The sequence below is a fragment of the Ictidomys tridecemlineatus genome, chromosome 4 (genome assembly GCF_052094955.1).
Source record: "Ictidomys tridecemlineatus isolate mIctTri1 chromosome 4, mIctTri1.hap1, whole genome shotgun sequence".
Classification (NCBI taxonomy): domain Eukaryota; kingdom Metazoa; phylum Chordata; class Mammalia; order Rodentia; family Sciuridae; genus Ictidomys; species Ictidomys tridecemlineatus.
The window spans coordinates 43881895-43894642 of record NC_135480.1 but is presented as its reverse complement, the minus strand read 5'-3'; the positions used below and the strand labels follow the sequence as shown (position 1 = coordinate 43894642).

The following is a 12748-nucleotide window of genomic DNA, read 5'->3' as shown; positions in this document are numbered from 1 at the left end:
CTATTTTACCATTTTCATCCATCCAAGGCCTATTCATCTTTCATTGCCAAACTCAAGTAGTGATGTGACTGAAAAATTGGCAAAGGCACATGCTAGGTAACGGTTGAATTATCAGTTCAAATTCCCAGTATTTCAAGAAGACTTCCCTCTCTACTGGCCAACCACACACACACTTACTTGTGAAATCTTCTTTCACGCTTATCCCTAAGTCTGTGTTTGTATGCTGGGATGATTAGGCCAAGTACATGAGATCTCTAAGGAGATAATTTCTTTTAAATCATACACTGGTTTTCTAAAGAAGAAAGAAAAAAATTACAAAGTGAGCCTTTTTTGTATGAATAATATTGATTCCCAAAATATACCACATGATCTACTGAGTGCAAGTACCTGCCACATAGATTGAAGAATGCGTGCTCACTGTGATTATAGCCAGAAGTAGACACATGGACTGTTTTTTTATTGGTTCTTTTCAGCTATGCATGATAGCAGGATTCATTTTGACACAATTGTGAATGCCTGGAATATAATTTGTTCTAATCAAGTCTCCACTACTTCCCCTTCCTATTCCTTCTTTTCACCTCCTGTTCCTTTCCCTCTACTCTTCTGATCTTTCTGCTATTTGGTTATGGTTTTTTAAAAAACATAGTTTTTAGTGTCTTGTGGATGTATGCAGTGGTGAGATTCATTGTGGTATATTCACATATGTACATAGGAATGTTAGGTCAGATCCATTTCACTGTCTTTTCCTATCCCATTCTTCATCTTTTCCCTTCAGTCCCTTTGTCTACTCCATTGAGCTTTCTTTTATCCCCCCCATTATTTGGAATTGCTTTTGCATATCAATATGGAGATTCCTCAAAAAAAACAGTAATGAAACAACCATATAACCCAACTATTTAGTTGTCAGTACATATCCAAATGACTGAAAATCTGAATATTACAGTGATGCAACAACATCTATGTTTATAGCAGCACAATTCATAATAGTCAAGTTTTGGAGGTAACCCAGGTGCTCCTTAACAAATGAATGGATAAAGAAAACATAATACATATACTCAGTGGATTACTACTCAGCTATAAAGAAGAATGACTTTATGGCATTTTCCAGTAAGTGGATGGATCTGGACACCATCATGCTAAGTTAAGCAAGCCAGTCCTGGAAAGTCAAAGGTCTAATGTTGTCAACTTCTCAGGCTGGCTGTCTCACAATGCTGTTTCCTTTAATCCATGTTCATAGTGAGTCATATGCTCCTATCTTATTTTGAAACACAGATTCCAGTTCACAAATGGCATAAGATTTAGAGTTGGTTATTCAATAAACTTAATACCTCTTGAGGGTGCCTGGGGTGAGCATGTCTCCCAATTTAATCATGGGATCAACTAGAGAATCCAGGTGTCCTGACTCCAAGTGTTGTACAATATATAATCTAGTGATCTCAGGATCTCTGTCCCTACACATGCCACGATTTCATGTTATGCAACATGTTTCTAGGTTGAGTACTTGTACAGTAAACCGCTAAATAATCGCTTACTAATACTCATGGTTTTAACTGCTAAAAGCCAAGACCAATTTATCACCATGCCATGGACAAATGTTATCAGAGACTTTTCATGAAGTTGTTGAGTTGTTGTTATGCAAGTAGGGACTCTGTCTTCAAAACTGACAGCATTCAGCTAGCTAGATTTTCTGTACCAGAACTCACTCATTCATAACCAAGCTTTCTATCTGCATCAATGTCCCAACACCCACACAAGACTAATTGCTAACAGCATAGGCAGAGAGAGATAGGAGATGATTATTTGTATAAATTCAGGTAGAAAATGGTCAAAAAATAACAGGTTTATAATTTTGTACAACTATCCTTTTCCACTGGAATGAATATGTCAGAGAAAAAGCATTAATAACAAGATTTAGATGAAGATATGATGAGACATTTATTGAAAATATCGAAAATGAATTGTGACATTCTTATGTAAGATTGGTTTCCATATAGAAAGAAGAAAATACAGGTTAACATAAACCCATTGGATGACATGCAAGTATTTCAGAGGCAAAAGGCTGAGAGGAGAGCAGATATCTGATGAGTGTAGCTGGGCATCGATGGCTCTTGAAGGCACATCTGATGGACCAGAGCTGAGGTTTTCATCCCTGCTCCACTCTGCTGCCTGACATCTCCAGGGTTCCCTGGGAAAGGCTGCCTCCACTTTCATCCTTCCCAGGAGTGTCCTGCAGAGCCCGCTCAAGTACTAGCTTCAGGTTCTGCCCCTGCAACCCCTGCCTAAAGGAGCCAACGAAGAAGTAAATGATGGGGTTGGCAGAGCTGTTAACATAGGACAAAACAGTTGAAACCAGATAAAGGCAAAAAAGTGCCTGGGAGTCAATCTCCATCCACCATAACAGGAACACAGAGACACCGAAGGGCAGACCACAGAGGAGGAAAACCAACACTGTGAGCATGATGGTAACATACAGCCTGGTCAGAGGCTTCTTCTGGGATCCACAGAGCATCCTACCCATCAGAGCCAGGCTGGACACTGATAGAATCACAAATAAAAGAACCAGCCATGCAGCTAAAGTAAATTCAACATTTTTACAAAGATGACGTACAGTTATATCAAAATATACACAAACAACTGCTTGTAGGATGCTCAGAATCATGGACAGGGCCCAGAGCAGGACACATATGACAGCTGATGTGTGCCTTGGGCGATGACAGTGGTACCAAATAGGACAGAGGACTGATAGGCAACGCTCAGTGCTAATAGCAGCAATCATGTTCATGTCTGCAATGTAGAAAAAATTTATCACAGTTCTTAGGATGCCAAACAGAGTGGTGCAGTGATGGAATACTCTGATGACTGCTAAAAGTAAAAAAGTGGTATGCAAGCAGAGAAAGAGGAAGTCAGCAACAGCCAGATTTAGGATGTAGGTGTAAAAGGGATTTCTGCGCATTTGAAAACCCAAGAACCAGATCACAGATGCATTTCCTGCCAGCCCAAGTGGAAAAATAATGCAGATCAACACTGTAGTAATCAGATTATTCTCATCACAAATTGGAGGAAGATTTTCATCACTTCCATTGTTTGGTGTGGCTTCTGTGCTCCAGGCTGTGATGGTTGGATCCAGGCTCCTAATCACTTCAGTGGTGCCCCTGGGAACACAAAGGAGACTTGAGCACTTGCAGCAACAGCTCAGATTATCAGGATCACCCTACAATGAGGAGATTACTGTATCTCTTTTAAAGAACAGGAAACCAGGGGATTGCATAGGTGAGGTAACTTATCAAGAGCTGGAGATGCCTGAAATATGGATTTGAATTCTGTAGTCATTGTCTAACAGCCTGAACTCTCTGACCTGAACCCAAATGACAAGGAAATGTACTATAATATGAACACTTCCTAAGAGTGGGACCAGAACTACTCTTTCCTGGGACAGATTTCTCCCAGGTGTAGGAATTGAGGCAGACACAAAGGTGAGTATAATGTCTCCATCACAGAGATGATTCCTTCAAGGAGGAGAAAGAAGACTTGGCTCTATGGCCGTGTGAGAAATGTGACCTTCTGCTAAAGCAGGACTGAGAATGGCTGGTCATAGAAAGAGCTCAGTGTGTCAGGCATTGAAGACAGGTTCACTTTTTAACCCTCAGTGCTGAACCCGATGTGTAGCCCCCATACCCTCAATATCTATTTAAGGAAAGAATAGATGAACTAGAATCCTGACAGTGCAGGATGATGTGGGTTAAATGGAAAATAAAAATGAAAATCCAGGGAAAGACCTTAACACACACACATAATGAGATGAAAAAAATGCTATCCATCATAATCCTCAATGTGAGCAGTATTGGGCCTAGTTAGAATTACTTCTATGTGACCAAATAACTGATGTTGACTACTGATGAGCCTTTGGAGTGTGAATGGCTTTGTTTAGCACCTAGAGGCCTTTGGTGCATAGTGCGGGGTGGGGTGGTGGTGGTGTCAGATTTGTATCTCAGCTGAATTTCTCTCATAGTATAGAACAGAAAAGTGTGAATACAGGTGAGGTGTGAGTGCCAATGAAGAGGTATTTGAAATAGGAGAATAACTATGGAGTATTATAGTGGTGTGTACAATATAAACTTACTCCATTTCCTCCCAGGAAATCCTCATTAAGATTTTCTTCTTGATGAAAGATTCTGTGTGAGAAGAGTATATGAAGTGAAATTGAAAGAGGGCATGGCTTGAGGTGTAAAGAGAGATTTTAACTTGAGGTGTAAAAAAGTTATTGTAATGTTTTGAACAACCAATAAAAAATGTGTTTTTCGAGCACATTTCAAACAGGTAAAGGGACCCACTGATCTTAATGATTAACAGGAATTAATTTAGAGTGCACCACATAATTTCTCTTTGAATCCTCTCAAAAGCTGATAACGTAAGAATTTCGGTCTGTCCCAGTTTTATAGAGGATGGAATTGAAGCACAAGAAGGATGAATGATTAAACCTGGTATCACACAGTGTGGATTCCAGCACCTCAGGTTCTATAGCTTTTGAACCCACCATGACACTGAGTCAATTATATGTGGATGAGAGAAAACCAGAGGAGTAAATCCCAAGTTAATCTCATATGGCAGTCAAATTGCAAATAAAATGAAATCTAGCCTAAGCACAGCTCAGAAAAAGAGAGGAAGTAAAGCCCATCAAATAAGGCACCAAAGGGAAGTGGGTAGAAATCAGGAGCAGATATGAGAATTCCTAAGCCCTTTGCTGTCTCAGAATCTAGAGGACACCCAGGGGCAGGAGGCCATCAAGGGGATAGAGGGCACATTCTCCTCTGGGCCTGCAGAGAGGCATCCTGAAGTGGACACATCTATAATGAGTTTTCTTGAATATTTAAGTTTCCTTAGCATTGTTGATTTTCACAGGAAACATGACGAAAAATGGAAGTGCTGGTGTCCTGACTGAATGCAGTTTCCACATTTCTCTTTAGGGTACAGGGTTTTGGTCTTCATTATCAATCATGGAGCTCAATAAAGACCTCATGTCTTATTTGCTTTATGTACTACTCTATGCAAATATTTACCATGTGTTCTTTTTTATTGTTAGTTGTTTAAAACATTACAAAGCTCTTGACATATCGTATTTCATACCATGTGTTCTTTATACATCATCTATTATAATATCCTCACCTAACACAAAAAGAAAATGAGGCTCAAATGAAACAATGTTCCAGAATCACATCTTTAAGAAGAGATCCAATTCCAGCCCCTGGTCGGCTGGAGCCCTACCTGATGATTTACTACCCGTTTATGCCTCATGTTGCCTTAATCTTCATAGACCACAGAACCTGAGACACCACCAGAACCTGTCACAACTTCTACAGTCGCACAGTACAGTTTTTCTCTTCTGTAACAGTGATTCTCTGGGCTGTAGGTCTCAGTATTCCATTTACCTTCCTCTTAATGCTGATATCACCACATGACTAGGCCCTGACCAAAGGCAGTGAGGAGAGTGATGTAATCAACTTCTGGTTTATAGGGTTAATAGAAGGAGCACAGCCTGCATTTCCTTCTTTATTTTCTCACAGGGTTCCATTCTGATATGGGTGTAATTCCTTTAGGATCACAGATGATGGGACCCTCCCAGGGTTGGACAGCAGCACTATCAAAGAATTTCTTGAGTCTGATGCTCTGGAGATTACAGCACAGGCCTAGCACATATCTTGTTGAGTTGTGGTTCATTTTGAGCCACACTTTCACTCTAAACAAGAAAGAAGCTTTTCCATTTTAAAATGGCATTCAAATTTCAAGGCAGTTTTGATTAATATCGGTGATTGTTCCATGAAATTGATTCAAGAGAAATAACATGTAAATAGGAAAAATTATTTCAATGGAGATAAAATGAGATGAATTCAATCATATTAGATATAGAATTCTCCATATTGTAGGAAGATACAAGGAGTGGTGAGGGATAGTTTTATGTGTCCAGACAGGTTTTATTCCATCCTTCATCTCTGTCTTGATAGAGTTCCAAGCTAGTGGCTTCTTCAAACACCATCAATAGCATCCTTTTCTTATTGTTTCTGGTTGAACTGATCTACCTGGTGATACAATCCAGACAATAGAGAATGGGAGGGAGGGATTACAGTTTGAGATCTAACTCTCTCCAGCCAGGCAGTGTGCTGGTAATGGCACTGCTTCTGCACCTGCCTGGTCATCCTTTAGTAGTACAGCTTCAGCTATGGCTATGCTCCATCCCTGGTAGCTGCTCCTTCCTGTGTCCCTTTTACTTTAGGTGTGGAAACAGTGCTTCATTTCTGCTTTCCTTAGGGCACCTCACCATGCATTGCTGTTGTTCCCTTAATTCTGCACATCTTTGTAACTAGTCCTTCCTGGAGTATTCCTCAATTATTACAATTTGAGCCACCTGTTTCTTATTAGAATCTTAGAAGTACAAGGGGATATTATTTTTGATTAATAAGTGAAAGCAATGAAACATATTATAAAGCCTTATATTTCAAGTAAGCAATATCTCCCTGTGGCTTAACTTTTTCAATAAGTTTTAGGAAAAGGCAGAAAACTATCTATGAGAGCAGGTTTAAATGGTGGGAAAGGGGGATAATGGGAAATAAATCATAATGGGAAAATATCTCATTAACCACATTTTAGACTCAAAGTAGGAGCACTCAGTTTTCAGAAGAATTATTCTATCTCCTGTCTTTCCCTGAAAGAAGCACCATGACCCTCTCCAGGTAGAACTCTACAGTTAACCTAGAGCAAACCCCATATATAACAGGAATTCTAAGTCTTCTTACCTTCCTGCCATTCTCCTCTCCAGAGGTGGAGAGCTGAGCTGTGTTGACAAGAGAGAGTTTTTCTCAGATGAAGTGACACCAAAGAATAATTCTTTGTTCTCCAAATGGAGAGATGCTTATGGAAGCAGTATATAAAGTCAGGGACCAATTTCAGCTGTTAAGATTCTGAATGACCCCTGGGATTTCCTGTTCCAGGATTGAGAGCAAATTGGAGAACATAGTCTTCTGGGGCTTCATTTTAATGTGGATGCATCTGAGCATTTGCACCATTTCCACTAACATATTGGCCTCCTCCTTCTATCCCTTTCACTCCACCTACTGTAAGTAGTTGCTCTTCTGTGTGCCTTACCAAATAGGATCCTAGGTAAGAATATAAGCAATGTGAGATTTCATACTGAGTTTTATTACTAAATAACAAATATATCTTTGGGTCATTGAAGACTCATCATGCCTTGGTCCCATATTTTTATTTCTTTATATCGTTAGCAATGTATTAATTTCGATATGTTCATTCCAAACAACAGAGCAAAGGGATGAACATACTATTCTCACCACATCCTATTCTCTATTTACTACATCTACCCATTCTTATTTTTCTTATTATTAGATCTTATTAGTAAACATATTTCTATTTTTAATTTGTCAGTATAAAGAAGTTTACTGACATCTCTTAAAAATGTGAGTGTTCAGTAGATAAAATATTCTTCCAATCGCTTAATTCATGAAATTGTTATTTTAAAATTTTCATGTAGTGTAGACATTCATAATTTAATGTATGATCTCACATAACTTCCCTTCTTTTTTTGATATAACTCATAATAGTTAAATATCATTTGTTAAAACTGTTATTTGAATTGGTAGCTGAGATGGACATAAATCTTGGGTCCCAATGGATAATGCTATGGTTTAGATATGGTTTAATTTTGTTCCCTCCGGAATTCATTTGATTAGTGCTTGGTCTCAAGAGTAGCAGTATAGGGAGGTTTTGTGGAATATTTGAGAGGTGGGACCTAATAATCCTATAGTAATAGTCCTTAGATCATGTAGTTCTCATACAACCTCTATATTTCATGTGATGGAGTCCTTATAAAGAAGCAAGCCTTTTCCCATCCAACTCTCTGCTTCCTGGCTGGAGATATGACCCTTATTCTATGTGCATTCCCATCACCCACCATGGGGCCTGACCCAGAGCCTGGACTATGACATTTTGACTTCCATGAAAACCGTAAGGTAATTTAATCTCTATTTTTAGGAGTAGCTTGTGTCAGTAATTTGGATATAGTAAGTAAAGCTACATAATAAAGAAGTCAATTTAAAAATTTAGAAATTTTCTTCTGTGGGTTTATTCAACAAATATTTCATAAGAATCTTATTTATTGGTTGAACTGTCTTTGAAAATTTATTTGGAAGTCCTAATCTTCATTATCTTAGAATATAACTATTTGGAGATGGCTTCCTTCAAGACAATTAAGAGGAGTTTATTAAGGTGGGTATTATCCAAAGTAAATGGTGTACTTATAAGTATAAAAGAAAAAAAGCACGAATTAGGAGGTCCAAGAAGGAGATACAAAAAGGAAAGATCTCAATTAAAGAGATGGAAAATGTCTCAAAACACAAGAGACCACTATACTCTGGTTACACTATATATAATATTTCTTAACTTAAACATAGGAAGCATTTGGATAGTGAGATTTTTTAATATGTTGCTAGTTGGGGAGTAATTCAGCTACTCAGGTAAATGATTTTGCATTTTTTAAACAGTTAAATGTTATGGATTTTTACATATAATTGATACAGGCATAAAATGATGAAATCCAAATGAGATCTGTGGTGTAGGTGTAGGTCATTTGGTTACACAACCATAAACCCCTGATTTTGGTAATATACCATATTAGTGTAAATATTACCAAAGTGTAGTCTTAGTAGTGGGCATACAGAAACTGTACTATGTTTTGCAATTTAATTTGGAAGGAATTGGTTAAAAAGAATTAAAAAGATCAGTTTGGGATGGACATCCTATGCAAATATTAGAGTCACCATAAATGAGTAAATTGGTGATTCTAGAGATAGTTTTATAAACCAGGTACCAAGGCCAGTTGACAATATCATGAGAACTCACACATTCTCCACTCTAATTAAGAAAATGTTAAAATTTATGATATTTTCTTACAATAACAATTTTTTAAAAAAATCAACAAAAATTACAGGTAGAACTACAGGCTCAAGTTTGTATCTGCTCTCCTACTGCAATCTTCACAACTTGTCCAGTAGATAAGCATTTATCTGTAACATATGTCACAGGAAGTTAGAACAAGGATTTAATCTGAAAGTCAAGAGAGTATTGGCTGAGGTGGAACTCAGGGTAGAGCACTAGCTGTGCAGGTGAGAGGACCAGCATTGACAAATCAAAGAGATAGTGTTGGTACTATATCCCCATAGATATTCTTATGACATTTAAGGATTTTCTGAAAAATCTTTCCCAACTCTTAAGCCATGAGTCACATCAAGGCTATAAAAAGATTAGTGTTCAATTTTGTGAAGAATAACATTTTTAATTCATTTTGAAATGAATTACCTGTCCTGCTCTCAGTGAGGGCTTTTTGCTGGTCAAAGAGCATCAGAAAAATAGATATATTCCACTGCATCTTTCTTTGCCCCTTATCTCAAAAATTTTTCCTTGTTCTATTTGTGTTTGGTTTACATTTATGGTTCCTGACCCAGTAGGTTGGACATATTACTTGGAAGAGGGTAGGAAACACAGAATTTGGCCTTGTCCTGGGCTCACCTGGTTGAATATTTTGGATTTGACAGTATTTTGGAGTTGACTTCAATGAATTTTTAAACACTATGCTAATTTCAGTCACTTGAAGCCCATGAGAGACATGGTAGTTTGCTTGACCACTCTACCTTTGAACAAGGAATCTTTCCACTATGAACAAATACACAGACAGTCACAGAGAATTAAATAAATGCATCAAGAAAGTCATTCACTAAAGAATCACAAACGCTTATTAAAAACAAACCTGTCAATTACCTTTCTTCCATTTTATTTAAAAGATTCTATTTATCCTTACATGCATACCACCAAAAGTTGTGGTTGGTAAAACTGTAGAGTCATTAGTTTCAATTTTAAGCATCCCAAGAAGACTTCCAAAATTTACTCACCTCTGTATACACACTTGCTAATGGGATCTCTTTCTACCCCATTCATCTCATCTTCTATCTGGAAATGATTCAGAGTCAGTGTGCCTGAATTTTATGTATATGTAACGATATCTCTTCTTCTATACTTTTTAGTAAGAACCAATTATTTCCTATTTTTAGGGCAAGTGTTGTGTTCAGAATATATTATAGTAACATACAGAAAGAGCATCACAACAGCTTCTGCAAATTCCAGGTATCTGACTTACAGGAACAGAGACCCTATGTCCATCAAAATTATACTTATGGTACAGAGATATGAACTTATCTTTCCTTATCAGTATGGAAGTTACGTGCAGTCCCTACCAAACACTGCACATTCTGAATACAGATTTCATACTTCATGTGGCACTAAGGTCAGAGCATTGCAATTCTGTAACTGCATTACCTGCTTGAGTTGCCCTGAATGGGCATGTGACCCCTGGTGGTCACTGATCAACTTGAGAATACCTGACTCTGAGTGAAGTGCTCTTTCCAATCCAGCACTGAGGTTCTGCGTCCCTATGTATTTGGACTTCTGGTTACTGAAGTGAGCTGGCAGGAGGGAAGTGAATCCTTTACTGGATCTCAGGGTAGTGGGAGTAGGGAAGGCTGTACTGCCTGTGGCCTAAGCACCTGGAAGTTCTCCTAACATGTTCTTAGGAGTTCCATTTTTCTATGATGTCAGAGTGTAGCAGGAGGGATATTCTAAGATTGGACATAATGAGTCTTGAGACAAAATGAATGTAGCAAATTACTGAGAATTACATGCCCTATTACATGGGAGAGTCTGTTCCAAACATACCCACTCAATATGCTTGGGTGAAGGCCCCAAGCACCACTTAGTGTGAGCAGAATTCAGAAATTTTGTCTCAGGAACAGGAATTCAGAAAGGCATAGAGGTAGTCATGATATCACCATGAAAAGAAGATATTCCATCCTAGGAAGAGAAGACCTTGATTTAGGGCCCATAAAGGAATGTGGGTTCCTCCTAGAACAGGTGTGAGGATGGCTTGGCCTGGTGAACTAGAAATGGCTCAATCCATCAGACTCAGTGAAGACAGAAGCAGTGTTTGTATTTCCAGCATCTAGTTCTATGTGCAGTATCTTTTGTATTCATTTTAATTCAATGAATGAGGATTCTAAGCATAGTGCAGATTTTGATTTAATGAAAATACAATAAAAAGTATCCAAAAAATATAAATATTTAGATGAACAAACTTCATATTAGTCTTTCTTTTGAAAGATCTGGGTGTGTTTAGCATTTCTTGTGGTTTCGTAGAAATGAAATTGACCACTGAATGCATTTCAAGTGAGGCTTCAAAATGGTTTTATTAAGCATTATCATCCACTATGGGAGTAGGATTTGTACTTGAACTGAACTGTGTAGCAGCCCCAAGGAGAAATAAATAAGCAATGGTGGGGTCTGAGTGTCATTGAAGAGAGACTTAAGTGTTGGAATATCTGTGGAGGACTAATAAATGTTGCTCTGAGGTGTGTCCAATAGAAACATACTTCGTTTTTTTTTCTCCCAGATGACTCTTAGCACAGTTGCTTTAGAGATCAAAGGTTTTTGTGAGGTGTCTATGAGGAGTTGTAGATGCAGTTCAGGACTTGAAAAGAAGGAGAGTTGCTCATGCAAATTTCAACTGGAGCATATGACATGCTCCTACCTGAGGAAAGACAAACAGCATGGGCTTGAGAATTTACCTGGCATTTCATCCTTGATGCCTCTGAAAGACCTGTCATGCAAGAATTTGTAAAAATTTAATAATTAGTATAAAATTTCCCATTTTCTAGAGAATAGAATTTTAGTACAAACAAGATAAGTTATTAGCCCTTGACCTAATATCCTGTGAATTTGAACCCAGCAGTGCTGTCTCAAGACCTACCTCAGTCCAGTCCTTGTGACTCACACTCTGTGTGCTGTCCCACAAGGATGCAGGAAAAGCATAGGGGTCATTCCCACATTATATACAATATCACAGTCAAATTGTGGATGAAAATGAAATCTAAAATAAGTGAATTCCACAGAGAGAGGAAGAGAATCCACTCAAGTAAACAACAAGAGAAAGGTGGATGAAAGTCAGTTAGGAATAGATATTCCAGGTGCCCTTTGTTGTCTCACAAAGGGAGCTAGGACTTCAGAATTAAGAGCACTCACAGGGGAAATGAGGCCTCCGAGTGGACAGAGAATGCATATCTTCTGAAGATGTAGATACATCCAGGACTGAATGGATGGCCTCCACCATGTTCTCTTTAAGAGAAAGGAGCTTTACACCCCTGAGTGGCCAAAAATGGTTGAGGGTGGAAAACCAGAACCTTTATTATTTGCACTCAAGGGACTTAAAGTTCACCCAGCTGTCTGTCACATGTTTGATTCCTTAAAATTAAAAGTTCAATAAGGCATAGGTCATGCTTGTTTTTTTTCACTAAAGAACCCAGTGTTCCTTAATGGCCATCTATTGTAATATCCTCACTTATTCCTTGAAGAAACTGAGGCTTTAACAGACAACAGAATTTTCTGAAAAGACACCAAGATTAGTCACTTCAATGCCAGCCTCAGGTTCTTCATCCCCTTGCCCCTCCCACCCCCCTGCCTTTTGGTACAGTGGATTGAACTCAGGGACAATTAACAACTGAGACACATCTCTGATCCTTTTTCTTTTTTGTGTTTTATTAGAGACAGTGACTCACTGAGTTGCTTAGAGCCTCACTCAATTGCTCAGGCTGGCCTTGACTCCTGATCCTCCTGTCTCAGCCTCTGGAGCATCTGGGTT

General features: G+C 38.4%; 1 protein-coding gene across 1 annotated transcript; it reads right to left on the bottom strand.

The window, feature by feature from the left end:
* Positions 1-2143: 2143 nt before the first annotated feature.
* On the bottom strand, positions 2144-5292 carry LOC101967477 (mas-related G-protein coupled receptor member X1). The gene is made up of 2 exons (XM_078044910.1): positions 5263-5292; positions 2144-3211 (listed from the first exon to the last, which is right to left on the bottom strand). Exons 1-2 carry the CDS (start codon positions 5290-5292, stop codon positions 2144-2146), a joined length of 1098 nt encoding a protein of 365 aa, XP_077901036.1.
* Positions 5293-12748: the final 7456 nt, after the last annotated feature.